Source organism: Chanos chanos, chromosome 6, assembly GCF_902362185.1.
Source record: "Chanos chanos chromosome 6, fChaCha1.1, whole genome shotgun sequence".
Classification (NCBI taxonomy): Eukaryota; Metazoa; Chordata; class Actinopteri; order Gonorynchiformes; family Chanidae; genus Chanos; species Chanos chanos.
The window spans coordinates 44,853,128-44,879,032 of record NC_044500.1 but is presented as its reverse complement, the minus strand read 5'-3'; the positions used below and the strand labels follow the sequence as shown (position 1 = coordinate 44,879,032).

Sequence of the window (25,905 nt, the reverse complement as noted above, 5' to 3'; positions counted from 1 at the left end):
TCAGGCTAACTCATAGTACTTTCCAGATTTTGGATCAAAGTAGCACTTAAGACAGGGGTCGTAGAGAAGGCTGAGAAACTCCTCTTCCTCATTCTCTTTGTTCTCTGGTCCTTCTGGGCCTGTGCAGAGCAGAAACCAGAGACGACACGTCAGCACACCCCAACACTTCTCTCCATTTTCCCTGGTCCCTTATCAGGAATGGCCACCCTGCGCCATGGGTCTCACATGGATTCATATACTTATAATGTCTCGGATGATTTCACATGATGATATTAGGAGACGGAACTGAGTCTGTGTGTCTGTGTGTCTGTGTGTGTGTGTGTGCGAGGTGAGAGTTGAAATGAAATGCGATAGAACTAAAGCAATACCTGCGGCTGCGGCACTGCTGCAGTCTCCTTTGCCCTTTGACCTTTGCTGAGAGGGCTGAACGATGGGAGGGCTCAGGACATCCATCCACTCTCTGCAAACAAACCACCCAGAAGCATCCGCATCAGCACTGTACTACCAACACTGCACTTCCATCCTTATTTCTCTCCTTTAGTCTGCTCTCTCTCTCTCTCTCTCTCTCTCTCTCTCTCTCTCTCTCTCCCCTCCTGCCTCAGTAGTGGAGTTTTCTCACTCCTTTTGAAGTCAGTAGCAGTAGCTCTCTTGTCCCTCCAGCCCTCTGGCTCTACAACACCAGTGTCAGATAAAAACAACCTTACACCACGACGTGTGTGGGTTAGACGGTAAAAAACAAAAAGCAAAAAAAAAAAACAAACACACACAGCAGAAAGAGCAGGCCTTGCACTCAGGGGAGATGAGTACATAACACAGGGCTTGCTGTTCGCGACATTTCTGACACCTTGGCAGGTATGTTCTGTTTGGTGTCTGCTGGTTGTGTGCTTTTTCGAAAGCTGGTTCATTCTTGTCCCTTCCTTCAAAAGACACTGTTCTCAAATATGACCTATTGTAGGCTGTGTTCTGAAGAAGAGCAGCAAGACTGAAAAGCTGAAAAGATGTTCAGTTATAACAGCTAGAGAGCACTTTTAAACTGACACTGGCCATTTCACATTTATTTAATTAAAACTGCACACTAGTTAGGCCTGAAGGGGACTGACAACGTTTTATAGAAATGTTTTACAAACATAATTGTTTTATTTCCGTGGGTAATACACACACACACACACACACACACACACACAGAAAGTTCCCATGCACTGACTGGTGACAGGAGCACTGGGCTTAGAGCACAGAGGAAGCTGATCTCCCACTGAGTCCTGCTATAGTGATGACAGCCAAGCAACACACCGCTGCTCCAAAAGCTAAACTGCACCTTCTCTCTCTCTGACACCATGCTTATTACCATAGTACAGTCCTTCTGGCTGTTTACGTGTGGATGTCAGCAATTAGGAACTCTTTATTGTATTCCTTGCATGTTGAATAAGACAATACATGAACTATATAGAGAACAAATGCAAATTTGAGTTTAATATTCCCTGCACATGCTGGGGTACTACAACAAAACTTTACCTTTTATCTGGTAACCATACCTGGGATTAGAATGAAGGAGAGGGTTCATCTCTTTTTGGTAGTGTTGGCCCTGGTCCACTGGCTATCCAAGACAGATTAACAGAGCAGAGATTAATTAATCCCGTTGACCACAAGACCTCTGCGACACGTGGTGCGTCTTGTGTTGGCCAAGTCTGTGTGTTCATCTCGAATAGATACCCATACACAAATATTAAAATTACTGATATAACTCTCCCAATAAAACAGACTGGAAACAGACTGGAGATTACAGACACAAAGAGACTGTTACTGGGATCCACTAGACATCTAACCATTTTCAGAACCCTAAAAACTGTGCCAAGATGCCCTTTACTTTTCTCCATTGCTGTGTTATGTCCATAATCTCTCCTTGCCAGCGGGTGGCAGCATAGACACTTTCTCAGTATTCACTGTGGGATTATTGTATGTGTGGACTGACTCTGAGCTGGAACAGATTCAGTGTTTGCATTATGCAGACAGTGATCAGAATGCACGCTAAATGTACACAGGTTTTACACTGCACATACAGAGAGTGTCCAGGTGGAGGAATGGATAATACAGGCATTGAGGTGTGTGTTGTCCAGGTGGACGTGTGTATAGCATAGGTGTGAAGGTGCGTGTGATCCACGTGCGGGTGTGAATAGTGTAGGTGTAGTGGTATGTGTGATCCAGGTGTCACAGTGTGTGTGGTCCAGGTGGAGGTGTGTATAGTATAGGTGTAGCAGAGTGTGTGGTCCAGGTGGAGATGTGTATAGTATAGGTGTAGCAGAGTGTGTGGTCCAGGTAGGGGTGTGTGGTCCAGGTGGAGGTGTGTATAGTATAGGTGTAGCAGAGTGTGTGGTCCAGGTGGAGGTGTGTATAGTATAGGTGTAGCAGAGTGTGTGGTCCGGGTGGAGGTGTGTATAGTATAGGTGTAGCAGAGTGTGTGGTCCGGGTGGAGGTGTGTATAGTATAGGTGTAGTAGAGTGCGTGGTCCGGGTGGAGGTGTGTATAGTATAGGTGTAGCAGAGTGTGTGGTCCAGGTAGGGGTGTGTATAGTATAGGTGTAGCAGAGTGTGTGGTCCGGGTGGAGGTGTGTATAGTATAGGTGTAGTAGAGTGTGTGGTCCAGGTGGAGGTGTGTATAGTATAGGTGTAGTAGAGTGCATGGTCCGGGTGGAGGTGTGTATAGTATAGGTGTAGTAGAGTGCATGGTCCGGGTGGAGGTGTGTATAGTATAGGTATAGTGGTATGTCTGATCCAGGTGTATAGTATAGGTGTAGCAGTGTGTGTGGTCTAGGTGGGGGTGTGTATAGTATAGGTGTAGCAGTGTGTGTGGTCTAGGTGGGGGTGTGTATAGTATAGGTGTAGCAGAGTGTGTGGTCCGGGTGGAGGTGTGTATAGTATAGGTGTAGCAGAGTGTGTGGTCCGGGTGGAGGTGTGTATAGTATAGTTGTAGTAGAGTGCGTGGTCCGGGTGGAGGTGTGTATAGTATAGGTGTAGTAGAGTGCATGGTCCGGGTGGAGGTGTGTATAGTATAGGTATAGTGGTATGTCTGATCCAGGTGTATAGTATAGGTGTAGCAGTGTGTGTGGTCTAGGTGGGGGTGTGTATAGTATAGGTGTAGCAGTGTGTGTGGTCTAGGTGGGGGTGTGTATAGTATAGGTGTAGCAGTGTGTGTGGTCTAGGTGGGGGTGTGTATAGTATAGGTGTAGTGGTATGTCTGATCCAGGTGTATAGTATAGGTGTAGCAGTGTGTGTGGTCTAGGTGGGGGTGTGTATAGTATAGGTGTAGCAGTGTGTGTGGTCTAGGTGGGGGTGTGTATAGTATAGGTGTAGTGGTATGTTTGATCCAGGAGTATAGTATAGGTGTAGCAGTGTGTGTGGTCTAGGTGGGGGTGTGTATAGTATAGGTGTAGCAGTGTGTGTGGTCTAGGTGGGGGTGTGTATAGTATAGGTATAGCGGTATGTGTGGTCTAGGTGAGGGTGTGTATAATATAGGTGCAGCAGTGTGTGGTTCAGGTGAAGATGCGTGTGATCCAGGTGGAGGTGTGTATAGTATAGGTGTAGTGGTATGTTTGATGCAGGGGTGTAGTATAGGTGTAGCAGTGTGTGTGGTCTAGGTGGGGGTGTGTATAGTATAGGTGTAGTGGTATGTGTAGTCCAGGTGGAGGTGTGTATAGTATAGGTGTAGCAATGTGTGTGGTCTAGGTGGAGGTGTGTATAGTATAGGCGTAAAGGTATATGTGTGTGTAGTTCAGGTGTAGCTCACCACAGGCATACACTGTGTCCAGGTGGAGGTGTCATCACTGCTCAAGCTCAGACTGATGTTGCACTGGTGGAGTTGAGAGGCACTGAGCTCTGAGTCTCCGACGCCTCCCTCCTCTTCCTCCTGCTCTTTACACAGACTGGCCAGCATGCGCCGCTCTTCCTCATCCTCCTCCGCCTCCTCTTCATTCTCCTCTCCGTCCTGGGAATCTCTGCTGATCGACCCCACGGGCTCGGACCTTTCCTGGCCGCTCACCTGCACGGCCAGACAGCGCGCTCTGGTCTCAATGCACTCCCAACAAAGAAATTTCAACTTCCTTCCATTCAAATAAAAAACAATGTGACTAATCCCCGCCCCCCTACCCCTTTTCTCAATGTGGATTATCAATGACATTATTAATCAGCGCATCAGTGTAGCTGTGTTGAGAGAAGATACTTCAGGGCTCTGTACTGGGGCTCAGAGAGGCAGATCAGACCTCCACGGACACAAACCAAAAAAAGAATCTAGAAACAGGAAAACATCTTGGGTTTTTTTTTTTTTCTAGGGGTCATTTCCATGGGTGATGGCAATTTAATGTGAAGTTACTGACTAATAGGCAAATGCCGCTGAGGACTTGTTTGAAGTGACTCAGTCATTTGCCAGCTGCTGTTGATTAATGAGCGAAGTGCTTTTCTTTGGTCATAAAACTTTTTTCTTCCCCCCCCTTCATCTTAATACACTTCTTGACAGAGGCCAGAACGACGCACCATAGAGAACACAGGCCTTTACAAAACGAAGCCTGAAATGTAGAGCCCACTTCAATTTACCCACACACCCTAAATCTGTTCAGTACAACTGTAGGTGCCACATACACACGTGTTTGATTCATCTGTGTAGGAGTCTCCTGTCTCTGACTGACTGCACGCAGAGTGGTTCCTAATTGGCACTACATAAGTGCAAAGACATCAATCAGGGGTAATTACTGGTCCTTCTTTCTGAAATGTACTCTCAAGCAAAGCCGTGGCTACAGGCTGCTGTGAGCACAGAATCTAAAGCATTCGCTCAGTGCTTCAGAGAAAAATGTATCAGCGGAGTGGAGATGTCGAATACCACGCATATACCGATTTAAACAAAATAAAAATAAAATAATAATAAAAAAAACTACGACATTGTGTGCACTTTCACACCGTCTCTGACTCGTTTATGGAAGCCATTCTCCTTCAGTTCAATGAAATATGGCAAGGAGCGAACAGGCATTAGCTAGCACACCTAACACAGACAATGCAAGAGGTCAGTCATCTCTCAGGAGGATTCTTTCATAAGCTATCAAAGCTAGACCAGAGCAAACAGGGATGTGATTTGAAAAATAGCAGAGACATGAGGTCAAGAGGAGCAGCTCTCTGGGTTTTTTTTTTTTGTCTAAAGAAACTCATAAACATTAAAAAAAAAAAAAAAAAAGAGAAAGCGCTGACTGATGAGAGGCAAACAGTAAAAGCAGAGCTTTAACTGAGCAGTCATGATAGTCATGTTTCAAATACAGCCAGTCCTCAGCTTAAATATGCCAATTCATTTAGAGTGCATGCTTATGTAAATCCACTTCAAAAACACTCACTCACTCACTCACTCACACACACACACACACACACACACACACCAGGGTGATTATAGTAATTTTCATTAGTTTTTATTTTCATTTGGCCTCCCAGTTTAGTTTAGTTACTTTTACGAATGCATAAGTAGTTTTATTTTTATTTTGAGGAATTGACTAGTTTTACTTTAGTTTTTAGTCAGTTTTGGTGTTAGTTTTAGTTTTTCAGATATTATGAGGAAGGCTTTGATTTATAGAAGCTGAAAAAGGATGAAAGAATCTATGACATCAAATATGATTTACAAAACCCTTGTTTATTAAAGGTCCCATATTGTGCAAAGCCATTAAATGGCTTTGCATAATATGGAACCTTTAATAAACAATCATAAAATTTTTATTCGTGTACACCATGAACCAGGGATGGGCAACATTTTTTTCCAGAGGGCCAAATTTATTTTCACAAAGTAAGCCGAGGGCCACACATTGGATGATTGAGATGAAACATGAAACGCATAGTGCTGTTATGTTAAATGATATGAATTTGATATACATGACAGTTTACTTCACAATAGCCTGTTTGCCAGCCTACTCGAAGGCCTGATATTTTTTTCGGCTTTATGTCAATCTGGTGTACTCTGAGGTTACAATGAAAAGATTTACTCTCATAAAACAATCCACTTAAATGCAGTATCAACTTTTATGTTACCCTCCATCTTATTAATTGACGTTGATCCCTCAAGTGAATATAAGTAGCTGGACAGTGTCTTTAAAGTCAGTGCTTTCGTCACATGCTGTACTGATTGGTTCTTGCACGGTTCTTATTTGCATAAAGTTGGGGATTCGCCATCTCAGTTTCGCTTGCTTCACCGGTGTTCTGACGATTCTTCCTACTTTATTGAAATGTCCTACTGTAGCATAAATCGATAGTGTATATCTGTCGATCTTTGCTACCCTATCGGGAAATACTACCGGAGGCAGCAGGCTGCTCTTCTGATACTTCCCCTCTAAGCTAACATGTAGCCTAAAATTATGACTTTGTCTCATAAAATTACGAATTTATTCTCGTTATATTACGACCTTATACTCAAAATCTCCCCCACCTGGGACAGTCTGAGCATCTTTCATTGTTCCTGCTTCCCAAGTACAGCCCGGTCATCAAACGTGTGAAACCCACAATGAGGACCATCAAGATCTGGTCTGAGGGTGCTGACTTTGATCTTCAGAACCAATTCCAGCGCACAGACTGGAGTGTGTTCGCTGCCCATGCCACCACAAACTCTCAGACCAACACTGACACATATACGAACTCTGTCTTGGATTACATCAATAAGAGTGTGGACAGAGTGACAACACCAAAACAAAAAAAAGCTTTCCCCAATCAGAAACCCTGGATGAACAGAGAGGTTCGTCTCCTGCTCAAAGCCAGAGATGCAGCCTTCAGTTCTGGTGACCGGGAGGCTTACAGCTCAACCAGGGCCAACCTGAGGAGGGGAATCTCCCAAGCAAAATACAAATACAAACAGAGGATCGAGGAGCACTTCAACTCCTCAGACTCCCGGCACATGTGGCAGGGCATACAGACCATCACGGACTACAAACCACCCAGTACTGTGCCCCCATCCAGCTCAGCCTCCCTCCCTGATGAGCTCAACCACTTCTACGCTCGCCTTGACTGGGAAAACAAGGAGGTCACCCTCAAAGCGGATCTCCCCCCTGGTGAACTGCCTCTCTCACTTTCCAGCTCTGATGTCTGCGCCACCCTGAGCAGGGTGAATGCACGGAAAGCAGCTGGTCCAGATGGAATACCTGGCCGTGAGCTCAGAGTCTGTGCAGGGCAGCTGGCTGGGGTCTTCACGGACATCTTCAATCTGTCCCTGGCCAAGGAAGTTGTCCCCACAAGCTTCAAGACTGCCACCATCGTGCCGGTGCCAAAGCACTCCACTGCTACAGCCTTGAATGACTTCCGCCCAGTTGCACTCACCCCCATCATTGTTGCAAAGTGCTTTGAGAGACTGGTCCTAACGCATCTCAAATCCTGCCTGCCCTCTACCTTGGATCCCCACCAGTTTGCCTACTGCACCAACAGGTCAGCAGAGGACGCCGTCTCCATGGCACTCCATTCTGCCCTGACCCACCTAGACAGTCCCAACTCTTACGTCAGAATGCTGTTCATTGACTTCAGCTCAGCATTCAACACTGCGATCCCCTCCAAGCTGATCTCCAAGCTTAGCCAGTTTGGTATTAGCACATACCTGCGCAACTAGACTCTGGACTTTCTGACTAACAGACCCCAGTCTGTTAAGTTAGATTACCTCTCCTCTTCCACTCTCACTCTGAGCACCGGCGTGCCACAAGGCTGTGTGCTGAGCCCTCTCCTGTACTCCCTCTTCAGTTACGACTGCGTCCCTGTGCATGGTACCAACACCATAATCAAGTTCGCAGACGACACCGCAGTGGTAGGCCTGATCAGAGAGGACGATGAGATGGTCTACAGGGACGAGGTCGAGCACCTAGCTGCATGCGCCGACAACAACCTGGCCCTTAGCACTCAGAAGACCAAGGAAATCATTGTGGACTTCAGGCGCGCTAGGAGCAAAGCACACGCCCCCATCTACATCAGTGGAGCTGTAGTGGAGCGTGTACCTAGCTTCAAACTCCTTGGCGTCCACATCTCTGACAATCTCACCTGGTCCCTGAACTCCTCCATCCACATCAAAAAGGCGCAACAGCGGCTTTACTTCCTGCGGAGCCTTAAGAAAGCTCGTCTGTGTTCCAAGATACTGGTGGGCTTTTACCGCTGTACCATTGAGAGCATACTCACCAACTGCATCTCAGTGTGGTATGGCAATTGCTCCGCAGCAGACCGTAAAGCACTCCAGCGGGTAGTGAAAACTGCCCAACGGATCACCGGCACCCAGCTGCCCACCACTGAGAACATTTACACTAAATGCTGCCTGGGCCGGGCGAAAAGCATCATCAAGGATGCACCCCACCCTAACCACGGACTCTTCTACCCTCCTCCCAGCTGGCAGGCGTTACAAGAGCCTCCGCTCCCGCACCAGCAGGCTCAGGAAGAGCTTCTTTCATGAGGCTGTGACCCTGCTGAACTCCACACCACAGCGCTAGCTTTATTTGCACTCCACTGCACTATCTGTACTTATATGCACTGTTCTGCACAATATGCACTGTTCTGCACTATATGCACTGTTTTCTGCTCCTTTGCACTGGCTTCCCTCTCATACTGTTCAGAGTACCCTATTTAAACTGTACATAAACATACTGTATATATTTTATCTATTATGTATATTCAACCAATACATATACACTCCTCTTCTACTCTGTCAGCTTCACGTCTGTGTATAACATAATTAATATATATACATGTACATATCTGTATATATTGCTCACCACTGTCTACAATGCTGTATATACTGTAAGATATAGCATCACTTACTGCAGTACTCACTATCTGCACTTATCTGTAAATAATACTACGCTTGGCACTTCTGGTTAGATGCTACTGCATTTCATTGGCTTTGTACCTGTACTCGGCACAATGACAATAAAGCTGAATCCCCCCCCCCACCCCACCCGGATTGGCTCTGATTTCCAATACAGTATTCCACAAATGCTACCATCGCTTTTCAACATGACACATTTACTTTTGTCTCCTACGGGGTTGTAGTAAAAGTATTCCCGTATAGGACTGTGCTGCTTTCTGCCTGCAGTTTTAGCCATTTTCAGAAAATCTTGTTCGCGCAAGGTTGATGCTAGATTGGCTCAGGGGGAGGGATGCTCTGCTGTGATTGGTTGCAGGGGCAACTGTAGGAATAAATTTTAAGGTACGCACAGTGACCACAGTGCAAATCATCTGTGGGGAAAACAAAAATGAAGCTGATTTTACCTGTAATTCCGTTTCGTTTTAGTTTGTGTTGCATTGCTCATTGTAGTTTTTATTTAGTTTTCGCGTTTCTGAAAACTGTTGTTTTTCTTTTTATTTCAGTTAACGAAATCATTTTTTTACTGCTAGTTTCAGTTTTAGTCTTAGTTTTCGTTAACTATAATAACACTGACACACACACACACACACACACATATATATATATATATATACACACACACACACACACACTTAGTTGCTACTACATTTAAATACCGCGTGTAAAGCATAACACACAGCAGTCTAGCAGCATATTCACCTTGTGGAGCGGTAGATCTCCTGGGTGTATCTCTCGAAGCGAAGACCTACTGACTTGCCTTCCAGTATCGCCATCTGGCTGGCTTCTCACTGCCCCACACTGGTCCAATCTGTTCCTAGTCCTGGGTCCACCGGGAGACAGGCATCGGGGTGGTACCAGACACGCCGGTTCAGCTCTCTTGGAGTTTATGGAGCTGCTTTGTGGTGCGGCCTGCCCAGCTGAGGAGTCCCTGCTTTGGGACTGAGCAGTGGGAGAAGCTGGGGGAGGTGGTAAACCTCCGACAGGTGTGGATCGGAGGACAGGAGTTGAATGCACAGCACATCTTTGGAGGAGAAACTGGGAGTAGGCCTCGTCCTTTTAGGAAGAGAGAGAGAGGCTTCGATTCAGAAACCTGCACACAGGCTTTAGACCATAGCTCTGAAGCAACACGTTCACACGCTGGTTTTCCGACGCTTACGATTACCGCTAATATGCAGAAAGCTTCTCTCTGTCATATCCCACAGATGGAAATACACGCTATGAGCGAAAAAACAAAAAACATGAGCTTTCCGCTCGGGGATCTTCCCTCGTGTTGAGTCAAAAAGATAAACAGTTTTCACATGATTTATTTACATACATCCAAAGACTTTTTTTTTTTTTTCTATCTGAAATATAACCTACTGTCGACAGACTTTAAAAGAAGATGAACCAAAAAAAATCTCAAAGGATGATGATGCAACCCCATGAAACCGACACAAGAGCTGATCCTGTCACAGCTGAAATCCGCTAATTAGAGTGCCAGCAGTGTGCCTGATGCAGACGGGGTTACGTCAGAATTACCTGTGATTAACAGTAACAATACGCTGCCCCGAAAGCACCACATTTCTCCTTGTTCTCTTGCCGGGGCTGATGGCTTTAAAACAAGCCGCCTTTGATCTGGACTAATACCCTGAAACAGCCCTCGCTGTTTCACACTAATGATGACAACCTGTCCAAAAGGGGGCAAGTCATACTCCACCCCTCTTCTCTCTTCTCCTCCTCCGTCTCCCTCTGTAATGTTCTCCCTTTCATTTTGACTCGGCTAAGGCCCTAACAGAATTTATTAATCCTGACGTTATGGAGCGGATGGATGTAACAGACACGAGCTTTTCAGCGCTGGAAGGCTGTCTCACACTAACTTTATTTTGACTTATATCTTTGTAACATCTTGTGTTGAAGGTGAAATCTCCCGGGGGAAAGATACACCGAGCATAAAAACTCGCTGTTGCCCATTCATTCTCCTGTGCTTAAACTACTTCCAATGAAATTAGTCTCGGTGAAAAAAAAAAAAAAAGAAAAGGAAAAAAAAAAAAAAGCATTGATGGATACCACTGAGTAAATGTAATTACCCGAGCTCTCTATAAAAGTGATCTAATAGCAGCAGCAACAGAGTATGTTACTGATATAGCGTTTGACTCTGTCTCTAAGAGCCATAACACAAATCAGGTCTAAAGTTATATTGTACAGGAAATATTCTACAGTCTCTCTCTCTCTCTCTCTCTCTCTCTCAGGCATACGTGTATCTCTCATCCCTGATCAGTTAAAAGAAAAAGAGGAAAGAAAAGGAGAAAAAAAAAAGACGGCCTCTGGCACATGTTTAAATGATTTGAAGACCTGTGAGAAAAGAGGACTCGTTAAAAAGGCCACTTGAGGCATAGGAAGTAAGACATCAATCAGGCTGTCAGTGACATCAATCAGAAAACACTAATTAAGTGAGACGTAACGTATGTGGTTCTCAGAGGTGACTGATTTCACTGAGAATGGACACCGACTGTGAGGGTCACGTTATGTCTTTGAGCATACTAAAGTTAAAGGGAAGATGTCTAAGGGAACAGATCTGAAACGATTTGTGTGTGTATGTGTGTGCGTGTGTGCGTGCATGCGTGCGTGCGTGTGTGTGTGTGGGTGCATGTGTGCGTGTGTGTGTGTCTGAAAAAGGGTAAAAAAAAAAAAGAAGGATATCTTAAACGATGATTTCTTCCAGAATAAAACTTAAGTCCTTAACATCTAAGTAGAAAATTTATATCATTAACCGATGAGGTGAATCAGGCATGTGTCCTTGTGAAATATTGAGTGGAAAAAAAACCAGAGAAAACGCTGCTTTCAATGAGAGAAAATATTGCATTCAGTGGGAAATCTGAGCAAACACCTTGACGGCTCTACCAATTAACACTGGTCAAACAGCCAGCCCCCCCCCCTACCAATTAACACTGGTCAAAAAGCCAGCCCCCCCATCTCTCTCTCTCTCTCTCTCTCTCTCTCTCTGCTCACTCTAACCACCCCGCCTCTCAATGGCCATTCCCTGTTGTGTGACTAAATGAATTTTGTGTCCTTTACTTGGGGAACACATTCATGCTTAAAACCAGCTGAGTTCTCCCTTTTTCCCTCAACAGTTCTGCAGCTTTTGATCATCGTTTTCGAAATTTTATTTCACAGCAGCTTGACAAATTCATCATTATTTGTTTAATAATGTACTATTTCTGTACCACCGCCAAAGAGCCACAGATATCAGAACAAAGTAGATTGTATTAATTGAAATGATGAATAAATTAATTGAATGAATGAATGAATGAATGAAAGAACGAATGAATAAATTGATCAATACTCTAGTCCTGTGGTGACTGGATCAACAAACAAGCATCAGCTGTTAATGACGGCAGGAACCTTCTCTGAAGTTCTCGAGAAAAACACCCTTTATCTGCTTACACAGCCCGTGTTTACTCCTCTCCTGCGTGGCAGTCCTTGGCCAAACAAAACATCCTGAGAACTCAGCCTGCTTCTTTTACCCTTCCTCACTTCATCTGTGATTCTCAGCCGAATCGCATCGTTTTCACAGCTGTTTGAGGATGTCGGGTGGTTTTTTTTTTTTCGCGACAGAGCAGCTATGACTGCATTTCTGACAGGGAAAAGGTCGGTTTCACGGAGCGTCGGAAAACCACAGAATTTCATCAAAACCGTAGCGTTTGTCCTCACGTCACGTGCTTTTTTTGTTTTCTCTCAGTATTGACAACACAGGCCTCTCTAAAAAAAGGGTCTCTTTCAGAACAGTGGCATTTTTCACCCAACAAAGAGTTTGTTTCAACATCAAGCAAATAATGAGCCCATTAATACTAAATACAGCATTCATTGCTCAGTTTGTAATGACTGCATCAAACCGTGAGTACAGTCATCAATACATATGCAAAACAAATATGACGGTGTGAGGCCCTGAAAGGGCCGAGAAACCAAAGCATGGCTAGTGTGACGGGTGTGGTGCTGATGTGGCCCAATGAAAGGCGCTTAAACGCAATGTTTGCCCCTGTCCGCATGTCTCCTCTCACACACAAGCCAAGAGTTCTTCTCTAGATGAGAATATCAGATAAAAAAACATCAGTCGAAGTTGAAATTTCAAATTAGGGGAGTGTGTTATGCCTCATGAACTCCCGCTCTATGAAATAACTAATGCCAAATACACTGAATATGAAAGAACCACACAACCAAAAAACAAACAAATATTGGTAGACAGCATTTTGGTCGACAGCATTTTTATGACTGTAAAAAGATGCTGTCATCTATGCCCTGTGAATATTCCCTTAATGAAACTGTGGATTGTAAAAAAATCCAATATGAACTCTATGTACCGGGCCTGGTCATCTCTCCAGTGAGTGTGTACTGTCTGTGTGTGATTACAGACTCATCGAGACAAAGACGGTTCACACAGACATATCAAAGACTCTGCGCGTATAAAACTGTCATCCAATGTGCACAACACGTCTCTCATTTTCATTTCATTTCATTTTGCTTTACTGGATTTTATCGTGACTGATGTAACTTGCTGTCTGGTTCCAAAAAAAAAAAAAAAAAAGAAAAAAGAACAGACTCCCGTAGAGAACTGTGTGAACTGATTTGAGAAAAAGGTGCTCAGTGTCCACTGAATTTTGTGTGTGTGTGTGTGTTTTTTTTAAACTTCTTTTAAAGATTTTGTAGTTTGCGCCGGTCTCTTTCAACCCTGTCTCCTTCGTTGGATGTGAGATATTTTGTATTTTGTGCCGGTCTCTTTTTTTTTTAACCCTGTCTCCTTCATCGGACATGAGATATTGAGAAAAACTGGTGAGGAATGAGAATGTGTCTGAGCTGGACTAAAAGCAAACACTCTGTCTCCTGATAAAAGTCTGTGTTTGTGTCTGTCTGTGTGGGTACAGGAATATGAATCAACTGAAACTACAAAGAGAAACCCATATTGCACTTTGTGTGGTGTGTATGTGTGTGTGAGTGCACGTAAATGTACTTGCATGCATGCGAGCATTGGTGCGCGTGTGTCGTGCTCCAACCATGTCACACCTCCTCACTCTCGCTGCCGACAAAGTCGTCCTCTGGTCTTGCATCCTTTCGCTCTCCCTCTCCATCCCGCTCTCCGCCGTTCACGTCAAAGGTCAGGTCCTGCAGGAGGTCACTGTGATACTGCCCTCGTCTGGCGGAGTGCGGTCGCGAGGAGAACATGAACACCTCGTCCTCGTCCCCCTGGTGGTCCCCCTCGCTGTCCCCGTTGTCGTCCCCGTCGCCGTCCCGACCGGAGTCAGTCTCCGCCGAGAGCAGGCGACCATCTGAAGAATCTGGAGTCTGCCCAGACTCACCCACCCCAAGCACCTCTACAGAGCAAGACTGGTTACCTGTGGGATGGTTGACACTTTAGTCTTATAAACTGCTGAGGGGGGCTTCACCAAGACAATTTACAATCCATTTAATGCAGCCTACTGAATTACGCTCTGTTCCAGATCACTCCGCCAGCAAACGCTGAGGTGTCGTCCGGTTAGTTCAGGTCTGACATGACAAAATCTTTTAGGAAAACTTCTAAAACTATTTTAAATTCTAACTGTGAAACTGCTCTCAAGGTGGGAGACAGGTGAAAAAGGGGTTAGGAATACTAGAATATTCCTCGGCCATGTGGACTGACCATTGTTGAGTGTGCAGTCACACAGTTATGTCAGTGGTCCAGAATTTCTATAAACATATAAAAATGTATAAAATCCTCATTTTTTTGAACATACAAAAGCTTTTTATAAAATATCTATAAACTTCATTTCTACAGACACATTAAATCTTCATTTCTACAGACATAAACATGCATTATCAGAGGTGTATGTGTGTGTTTAAATTGTAAGAGGTAGATCTTGACAACGGGAACAAGCAGTGTGAGGAAGACTGATTTTTCAGTGGCAGACAGTACCGGCATTGCCTTAAGTATCTGGATGCAAAAAAATGCGTCCATTCGTTCCACTGCCGTCAGTGATGGTGCTGACTGAATCCTAATCCATTTTCACCAGCGACTCAAATATTTGATCAAAATTATTCAGAAGAGCATAGAACAATAGTTCACGGGGAAGCATGCCCCTCTTGCTAATATGCGTCAAAAGCAGTGGAAGCGTTGATAAACGAACGCTGTCTTTTCCTTCCAGAGGCTTCCGTTGAGTTTACGGCGCCACAGAAAAAATCAGTAACGAAGATCTAATTACTAAACATAATGTATCATTCTTCATTTTTCATGAGAAAGCTTGCGCTCCTTCTCCTGCGTTCATTTTAATGAGTGTATGCAAATAGGGCCATAATCAGAGCACAGCAGACTGAGAAAGAAGAATTCGGTGATGGTTGCCAAAAGCTCTGGATGAATCAGTAAGACAGAACTATCTTTTTTTTTTTTTTTACTTCTTCGTCTTCATCTTTTTTTTTTCTTTAGCTAGATTTGGTAATTGCTACATTATGCTTTAATGACTCTTTGAAATATGCATAAATGGAAGTGAAGCGTTGAAAACAAAATTAATTTATTTCTTTATACGGATAGAAAGAGAGAAAGAGAGAGAGGGAGAGACAGGGAGTGAATGTAGCAGAAAGAATGAAAGAAAGAAAGAAAGAAAGAAAGAGAGAAAAAGAGAAAGAAAGAAAGCTTTGGCTTGATAGGGGGGTGGGTGGTGTGCTCACCCACTGACACACACAAACAGCATCATTAGCAGAGCAGAAGCACCGCAGTGGTGAACTCATCATTCAAACACACACACACACATATATATACGTTCGCCTGTGGGCTCTGTGTGTCCTCACATTAAAGAAGTGAATCATCCACCGAGTACAGAGCACAAAAAAAAAACACCAGAGACCACCACCAGAGATACACACCACCACTGCGTTAGAGACACGCTGCAAGAGCGAATCTGTTTGAGTCGCTTTTTGTCTTTTCAAGCTAGATGTACTACAGTTCTGTAGAAGCTAGAGTGTGGAATCTACTCCCCGTCACGTTTTTGAAGGAAAACACTTCGTGGAAAAACAAGACCGTTGTTGTTGTTGTTGTTGTTGTTGATGTTGTTGCTGCCCACCCCCCCCCCACCTACTTTGAGAGAGTGAGAGTGATGGCAATCAGCAGACTTCACAGAAAGCCCTTTTTTCCCCCCCTCTCAAATCACTCATTACAGGACAATTACAGAGCACCTATAAAACGTGAAACAACATTAACAGGGTCTAGCCATCAAGCTTGCTCTCAGTCTTTCTGGTAACAAATACATAACACATTAACACAGACCTTTCTCTCTCTCTCTCTCTCTCTCTCTCTCTCTCACTCACTGGGGTTTCAAGTGCTATGTTAATGGAAGGCACTTGAAAGGATCAATATAAATTCCACACACGTTTGAACACGGTTACATTGTAATTGTCTTCTCTAATTGCCCGCTGTGTGTGTACCAGCTTGAGCCCCTGAGCTATAGCTTTGACCTGTGTGGTATTCATAATGTCCCATTACCGTTAATGAACTTCCCTTCATACAATACAGCGCTGAGGGAATCCCTCACTGTGAATGTTGCAGAAGCTCCAACATCCCCAACATTCGCTCTCTGAACGTGGAGAAAAGGGGGAGATTTTAAAAGCAGGAGAGAAACAGATCTTTACAGCGCTCCCCTGGTGATGCTCGGTTCAGTATTTCCCTCCGTGTCCTTTGATTTAAAGAAAATTCTTTTATCTTGAGTTAAATGATCTTTTTCTTGAATTTGGAATGCGCAGTAACCCCTGATGTCTTCACTCTCTTACGTGGGCAGTTGTTTTGATGTGCACTGTTTGTAAAATAACTTACAGTGAGTCTCCTGGTCTGCTGTTGGCTGTCCTGATCGCCTGGAGGTCTGTGGTTGTACTGGTAAACTGCAATTCTGTGGATGTCTTGTTAAACTGGAGTTCTGTGGATGTACTGGTAAACTGGAATTCAGTGGCTGTCTTGTTAAACTGGAGTTCTGTGGATGTCCTGTTAAACTGGAGCTCTGTGGTTGTACTGGTAAACTGGAGTTGTCTGGGTGTCCTGTTAAACTGGAGTTCTCTGAGTGTCCTGTTAAACCGGAGTTCTGTGGTTGTACAGGTAAACTGGAGTTCTCTGGGTGTCCTGGGAAACTGCAGTTCTGTGGATGTACAGGTAAACTGGAGCTGTGAGGGTGTTCTGAGGCCTGTAAAGTTGCTCCATGCTGACACTCATCCTCCAGTCTGCTGAGATGCGGAGCGTTGCCTCGCGTTCCTTTAGACCACCAAGAAACACACATACAACACGAGACACGAAAGACCAAGACATCCATGCTCTATTAGTAATGCCGAAAGCTTTGATCCATGAGAAGTACAGAGAAGTTCTCTAAGATTGCATACATAAGTATATGAATAGACTGATATGCAAAGGTTGAGAACATCCATACCTGGGTGTGAGTATGGTTAAAAACATCACACATAAAGAGTGTAGACAGAGACAGAGACTAAATTAACAAACAGCCCAAATCTGATTCACACATGTCCTTTGTGAGTGGACAGTGACTTATAAGCCTTATTTTAACAGTCACACATAGACTTCACTCACTGCTGCTGCTGTGGAGGCGTGGTCTCCTAGAGCCCGCCCTGTCAGCTGATGACCTGTCGGATGGTGGGCGTGGCTGAAAGCTGCCTGATCGACCTGAGTTAGTGAATGTCGCAGGATGGTTTGTTTTACTTCTTTATTACTTGCTTTGTTTGTAATCAAGAGGTATTAAGGGTCAAGGGTCAAATATCTACCTGATGGACTACTAAGGTTCTCTGACTTCGCCTCTCGGGCCTGGGACGACACACTTGGTTTGCGTGCGGTGTGTGGAGGGTGTCCGGCGACCTTTGACCCAAAGGCTATATGAGAAGGATCCTGGGCTGTCCGTGCACTGGTTGTCCGGGCGCTGCCTGTCAGCTCTGATTGGTTAGACAGATGCTGAGACAGTGCTATGCTAATGGAGTTCCACTTCAGTGTTTCACATTAGTATCTCTGAGTGTTATTTTTACAGTCTTACACAGCACATAGGTAAAACACACACACACACACACACACACAAGTAAATAAATAAACAAACAATCAAATAAATAGATGAATAAATGAATGAATAAGAAAAATTAGAATGAAACCATAGAAATCACATTTTGTGCTTTATACATGCATAGGCATTGCTAATATATAGAAATATGTTGATTATGAATTGATAATGGAAAGTGATTGTTAAAACAACACTAAAAAAAACACACAAGCTTGTGACGCATAAATGAAATACTGAACTGTTATGATATTTGTTTAACTTGTTGCAGCTGATATTGCAACGCAGCACAAGCTCTTTAGATTACTGTAGCACCAGTAGATATTTGGCAGTTTTCCTCCAAATAATGTAATGTTTATTGTCCGTGCAAAATAACCGCGCCTGAAAGTGTTTATGAATAAGGATAAAATATGTTTCGACCAGTGGCTGGCGAACATTTATTAGAAATGGGTCTCAAATGGAGCATGAATGCTGATTCAGAATTCCACTCATTCAACAGCATTTGACTATGCTGAAATTACAACTCAGGGCCTAAAAAAAGAACCAGAACACACACACACACACACACACACACAGAGAAAAAAATAAATACAGTCCATAAACTTCTGTTTAATAAAACAGAATTATCACTTTCCCACCAACATTACAAGCCTCTATTTTTAACCTGTGTCCTCTGGTTTGTGTGTGCGTAGGGGTTGGTGTGTGTGTGTGTGTGCGTGTGTGTGTGCGTGCGTATGTGTGTGTCTATGTGTGTGCGTGCGTGTCTGTATATAAATAAACACGCAAAGCTAAAAAAAAGATCCCACCAGAGCGACGCAGAGAAAAGGCACACAGTTGCTGGGGCGTGTAAAAAGTGCTGGATCAGAGTCCCGGAGGCACAGGAAACACTTTTATTCATCAACAAGCCGTGAGAGAGACAGCAGGAAAGTTCAGTCAAAGGACACCACCTCTTCCCCTCGACAAGTTATGGAAATAAGAAACCCAGCCCTGGAACTCTGGGTGGTGTTGTATCTGTCGGCATTATTTTCTCTGGCACGGTGACATCCCTGACTTCAGAGCAGGCAGCCCTCAAATGAACCCCTGGGAATACACTTGCTTCCACTTCTAAACAAATGCAGTAGCTGGTCATCTGTTTCTTTTTTTATGTGTCTGAAGATGCAGCTGAGTTGGGGTTTTTTTTTTTTTTCCTAATGGAGAGATGACACAGGCTGATGGATGGATGTATACCAACATACTCACCGCAGTCTAAGCTTAGCGCTCTCCGCTTAGCGTCCAGATTGGCCGCGCTCTCCATGTTCACGGTCTGCGTAACATGATGAACATCTGCTGGGAACTGCAAGTTCTTAGGAATTTCTTCTCGAGGTTCGCTCCTTAAACTATAAAGACCTGAAGGGCAGAATCACACACACACACACACACAAACTCATATTTTTACAAAAGTCTCTGTCCAGAACTGTGATATAGAGTCATCAAGAACAACTGTTGACAGTTTGTGACTATGCACAGTCAGTTTGTGACTTTGTGAATATGCACAATGACTCACCCTCTAATATAATAAATCTGCATATGGAAATAAGGAGCCCTGCGCTTTTACCAGCATTTCTGGAAAGACAGAAAACCGTCTGACCGCCAACCCTCTCAGTACAGCCCAAACCCCAATGACATAACTGTGTTACTCCACATTTAGACTCGATCTAACCTGTGGACTCACGCCACAAAAGCAAGAGCCACTCTTTCGGGTAAAAACTTCATAAACCTCTGGAAGATTTTCTTTTCTTTCCACAAATCGCACAAATAAACATGTGAGGTGTCAGACCTGAGGAGGAACCTATAACCTATTATCAGAAGAGAGGGGCGGGCAAGAGAAGATTTGGTGATGTCAGTCATCTATTGCTTAGAGAGCAGGAGAATTCTCAGCCAATCAGATTCCGCTTCACTGAAAATGTCGACGTGATTGTTTTGCATTCTTGATTCTGCCGAGACTTCTCTCCCTTGGAGACGTTTAACGACCTCATAAAACGCAGCGGGAAACAGCTTTTAACGTCGATTACTGTCACAGGAGGAAGTACAAAACACTGACGACAGGCCTGAGAAAGCCACCAGCCGATTTGTTTATTTTTTTATTTATTTCATCAAATCTTTTGTTTATATCAGTCAAGTGAGACAGTAAAAGCTGAGGCGTCTGCTTCATTAACGTCTGTCACGTGACGGTAGCGTTTCGTACCGTGTCGCAAACTTACGGGAGCTTAGATAAACTCATCGTTTTCCCCGCCCTTCAGGACTAATGACTTCATCACACCAATCGATTTTACACGAAACAACGGCTTTGGATGTGAGCAACTCATATGCACAATTCAGGGTGCGACTGTAATTCAGCCTGTTCATCTTTAAACCACCACTATTAAAATAACAAAACATTCAGCTTGTTGTCATTTGGTGCCAGCAACCCTTTTTTCTTCATCACACACCAAATTTTTTTTTTTACTCGGGCACTCTGAGCCAAACATTTTTGGCTTTCACCAAAAAAAAACCAAAACAGAACAAAAACAAACAGAAGGTGGACCCAGGCCTCACTAACCTGCGTCCGTGGAGTCGGTGGGTTGGGCCCGCATGGTGAAGATACGTCGGAGTCTGCAGCACGCTGACACAGTAATGCCATCTAGAGAGTGGAACTGCGCTCCCCCAAACATCTCTCTGCTGAATGAAGCCAAGTCAACGCTGAGGTTGCACCACTGCCAAGACAGGAGAGTTGCTTTCATGACTCGCATAGACAGTTATGATTTTGGTCCCTGTACAAAATACAGAATATTCTGGATTTTCTTTTTAAAAACAAAACCTGTGAGCCAAAAACCTGTAATTCAAAGACTATCTATGGCTCTGCAGAAACAGCTCCATCAACACAAATACCTTTTCAGAGTGTTAAATCAAAGATGAAGGACAACCAAATTAATTTTGCTAAAACAAAAAAACTTTTGCTCTTCAGTTCTGTCAAACTCAAAAATTCTATTTAAAAGCACAAAGGATGTTTGGCCTTTGGTTGCTGTCACAAATGAAACATAGCCCATTTCTGAATCAGAGCCACGGTACAAATGAAACAGCGCACGCAGCACGGAGTGATAGCCCTAATGCATTTAAACCTGTACTCACAACATTACGTTTGAGAGTGGTAAGAGGTATCTTGGCATGTAAAGGTGTGGCCAAGAGTTCTTTATTGACAGTGGACAAATAGAGTCTCCTCTTCAGATGACCTGCATCGGTTACTCTGAAAGAGAGAGAGAGAGAGAGGGAAAGGAGAGAGAGAGAGAGAGAAAGAAAGAAAGAATTTTTTTTTCCACTGTGACAGCAAATGAGAGTTTTCCCAATCACAGTGGAGATGGAGAGCTGCTCTGGGAGAGAATTCACTTTACATGCTAATTTTCTCACAGCACCTCGACAGAATCTTAACACTTTTAATACCCACGAGGGAGAAAGCATTTCTCATCGAGGGGCAAACTCAATCCCACAAGTTAAGAAAACACTTTAGCATCTGCTGTGAAAAGAAAAGAAAAAAAACACACACACACACAGACACACATACACACTTACCCGTCTAACAATAGTTGAGAAAATGACATTGGGACCTTTTTTTTTCTCTTCTAAATACACCTGTCACTCATTGTGCAGAGACTGTATAATTCATAACTTTAATGAAACCATATGTTTCACTTTTGTTCATATCTGCTTCCACAAACTATAACAAAGGTTGTCGCTACATTAAGATGAGAAAGCACACCCACCCACACAAAAGCACACAAACACAACACATATATGAACTCTCTCTCACGCACACACACACTCTCACACACACACACACACACACACACACACACACACACACAACACTTCGCAACACTTTCACAAGGCCATCCACAACATGTGCGCATCTGCTGAAGTTTTCGACAACATGAACTAAGGGCTTTCATTAACACAACAAAAATATAATTACATTCATTTGCATGCATCTCTAGGTAAACACGCTATATCGGCTGGGTTGCAAATCAACTGCAGAATATGGTTTAGAATGCAGTGTGGAGACATAATGCGCTCTTGTCTGGCCCTGCCTTAATTAAAACTGTCCATTCAAATCAAATACAACACTTCTAGGCCTCCTACCCAAACAGACCTTGACATTAACGACCTGCCCCAGAACTCTTGGCACCGTGCCAAAGTGCACATCGACAGAAGATAATGACTGATTCAGGGAGTAAATAGCCAGCCTTATTCAATGATAATTTAACTCTGACTACTTTAACAACTGCAAAGTACAGTTTGACCTTGAATGGTAATTCAGCGTTACATTTCACACAGGCCACAGATTTCATGAGATAATTACAGGCAGTTTGCCTGTGCTGTAAGCCTTTCCATCCTTCCACGTTGAGCTATAGGCAGAGGAGCGGATAGTGAAATAAAAAAAAAAAAAAATCTATTTCGGAGACAGAGCTCAAAAGACATAAGATACAATATGCGATGATACGTAAAAGAGCACATAGTATTGGATTAAAAATGTGTACGATCTACTGTGGAAAACTTTACCCGGTTACGAAACTCACAAAAGCTCCATGGAGAAGTCTTTAGACAGAGGAACATTCACCTGTAGCACCAAGATCCTCTGATTCAGCCCCACTAGAGCAGCAAAAGACATCAGATATCACCAAAAACGAGAAGGGAGACAAACAAACCCAACTATTCACCTCTAGACAGCACACTCACCCCCCGCCCCCTACCCCCCCCCCCCCCCCCCCCGATCCTTATTGCTTTAAAGCATGTTACAACTAAAGCACATTACAATGTATTTTGAAATGCATTTAATTCCATATTTTCTCTTTGTGACATGCTGCACAGAATGGAGAGACTCGTGCAATTAGAGATGGATCCAAAAGGCTGTTTATGCAGGTGAGGTATGACCCACAAGGCAGTTTGCCGTCTTTAGGAATCTGCATCTTGTGCGTTTGACTGTTGCCCTCGAGGTTATACACAAATCCTTTGACCTCCTTATCGAAAACCTGTCGGAGAGAGGGAGAGAGTGAGAGAGAAAAAAAGGGAGGTTTTCACATTTTAAGAATGAAACCTTTTTTTTCCCCCAGAAAAATAAAAATGTCTTTGAAATCATCTTAGAGCAGATTTTCAAACAGCTTTGTTTCTTTGTGCTCTGAGTATTTTCTGTAGGGGCATTGGAAATGGAGGGGCCACTGGTTTCAAGCATACACATAACAGATGTGAACAATGAAAACTAAGAAGAAAAGCGGTGAATAAATTCATCTGGTTACTGCCTTGTGTATGGGGAATCTATAAGTGAATGAAACCGTACACCTCAAGGGTTCTTGTATGTTCCTGGCGTGCCACATAGGGAATAGGACTGGATAATCTTAAAGCCGAGATCTTAACTAAGTTTTCCTGGCCAGGTTTCATTTCTCTCTGACTGCCAGACTACTGTCCTGAAACTAAATTCTGCTGGTTATGGGTCTCAGAAGTACGTGACACCCTTTAGGTTGACTGTGAATACCTACTTTAGTTATAGGAGGCTTGCTGCCTGTGAGCTTCCATTTTGCCACGGGATCATTCCCCTGTGCACTGAAGATCTCAACAGTGACCCCACCCTGTTACAATTCAAAAGAAATTCAATTCTATCCATCACTTCAAATACATACATACTTACATACATACATATATATATATATATACACACACACACACACACACACACACACATATATATATATATATATATATATACACACACACACACACGTGTGTGCGTGTAGGCTAGTGTTAATGTATATTAGCTAAGGACAAAGGACAAATTACCTGGTACACGTATTTAAACATATTTCCAAGGTTCTTTCGTAGGTTAAGGACAGTGGCTCTTCAGTCGCTATCTAACCAATATACGGGTACATGTTCAAACATATTGAACCTGAACACCGGCACATTCTTCTCCGCCGATTTCGGTAGAAGTACACCTGCTTGTCAATTTCAAATGACAGTTAAGTGCACAACACCGAGGCAGCCAGTTCTCTGTAAATTAGGTCATCTAAGGCACAAGAACCGTTTGTTAAGTAGAAAATGGACAACTCTTAAACATTACACTATCATTAAGAGAGGAATATCAGACTAGTTCAAGTTAAGTTCCTGAAAATAGACATCGAAACGTAAAACTTAAACCGAATCAGGTAATTACATTTAGCCTGCGTGTTAACATTGCTACATTACTAACTAGCTTAGTGAAATCTGTCAGATGGAAAACTCACCTATCAATTTGACGACTTTTGAAAGGGAGGCAGGAAAGCATCTACTTTAAATGATTGTTTAAAAAAGAAAAAAATAGCGTAAGTAGGCTTCAATTTTTTAAACCTAGGGTAAGAAAACCAAAAGAAGCTATGCTACCTGCAGCACTGGTGTTGTGTGTCCATGGTAACAAGACGCATAAACCTCGTGAGCTATGTATGCTGAGTACCAACCAGTATGAGCAGAATCCATGTGTGGGAAAAACTGTTGCACTACCACATTTTAATAAATTTAATAGATTAATCAGATTACAAGTGAAACGGAGTAGATGAAACAAAGACGTGTCAAAGCACGTTCGCCTTAAACACCAATGATGAAGCAACGCCTAAACACTTCTAAATCATAAACCTCAGCTCTTGAGAAAATCTGCACTGTGATGTGGTATGGTATTCAGCTGACAGTCTTTATGTTAAATCGAATGAGTCAAACTAGATTGATTAGGCTACTACAACACCACATTACCCATTTTAGAAACGCTACCATGCACTACACCCCGAATTATGCTTATATGACTTGTTTTCTCTCCCGCATCTGCAGTGAAACACTGGTTTTATGATCATTTTTGTTGAGTCACTGCACGAATATTGTCGCATGACTTTAATAAAGTCGCAAGAGTTTTAAACATTTTTCTAGGGATAGCTCTTGTCTGATAAGAGGGCAAACAAGTGTTGGGCTACACAGCTCTGCGGCCTATTTCCTCGAAATTAGCCAGCCAAAAAACAGTGAGATTAAATGGATTAGCCCAAACGAAACTCAGATGCTTTTCTGAAATTAGGTTTTACCACATGGACAGAGATTCTGTGACCATAATCCACATATTGACTGAAAGGCTGAAAAGCCTTTGTGTGCTTGTATGTCCATAGCACATAAAATGCATTAGATGGTACTATTCAGAGAAAAGACGCGATCAAAAGTGGGATTAGTGTTGATTCTTTTAATAAATGAAAAATAAATCACCATTGCTCAGTTTTGTTTGATACAATAGACAAGTAGTGTAAACAGGTGGTATTTCATCATTTCAGAAAAAAAAAAGTTGGGTAGCTTGTTCAGATTGTGGGTTCATTTTTAAATATTTGTAATATTCAACTTTGAAATATTATACAATTATACAAATGTAATTATACAAATAATGATATTTGTCAATAATATTTGTCATTTCATTTGTTTTTTTTACATAAGTAAGGGAGTGTTTTATTTGCTCTGTCACATCTGACAGTTACAGAGAGAGAGAGAGAGGGAGGGAGAGAGAGATTCTGCTTAAAGTCAAACTAGGATGTTGGTAACTGAAAATTATGGTTAGATCTTAAGAATGAGGAAAAATTTGGATACTAAGTCAGGAAAAAACTGCATGGTGAAAGTTCTTTTTAAAACTTTCATTAAGTTAGGCTCAGATAGTTCTTTGAAGAAACAAACAATTCCCTTGATTTACGAAAAAATTAGTCTTTTTTTTTTTTTATAGTAATTCATCACTTTTAAGCCAGCATGAGATTTAGATGAAAGGCAAGCCTTTAATGTTTTCTTTGTTCAACCGTTGTGAAATCGTTAAAGCATTCCAATTAGTGAAACACATAAACACATTTAGTCAAAAAAACCTTTGAGTTTCACCCAATTACAGTAATGTTATGGACCCCCTAGTGAATTTAGATGATGTTTCAGCTTTTTTGTCTTGATCTTACAGATTTGAACAAATTTGTAT

The 25,905-nt window shown here is 43.0% G+C and overlaps 1 protein-coding gene across 1 annotated transcript; it reads right to left on the bottom strand.

The window, feature by feature from the left end:
- Positions 1–23,536, bottom strand: cfap20dc (CFAP20 domain containing; the record flags this gene model as incomplete). The annotated part of the gene is given in 16 exon segments (XM_030778399.1): positions 1–110; positions 369–460; positions 1,533–1,594; positions 3,781–4,032; positions 9,544–9,897; positions 13,882–14,210; positions 16,328–16,418; positions 16,848–17,083; positions 17,414–17,544; positions 17,631–17,788; positions 19,144–19,271; positions 20,464–20,617; positions 21,033–21,147; positions 22,475–22,547; positions 22,834–22,927; positions 23,432–23,536. Coding segments are annotated over 16 exon segments (2,484 nt in total), but the record flags the coding sequence as incomplete, so codon positions are not given.
- Between the last annotated feature and the right edge of the window lie 2,369 nt (positions 23,537–25,905).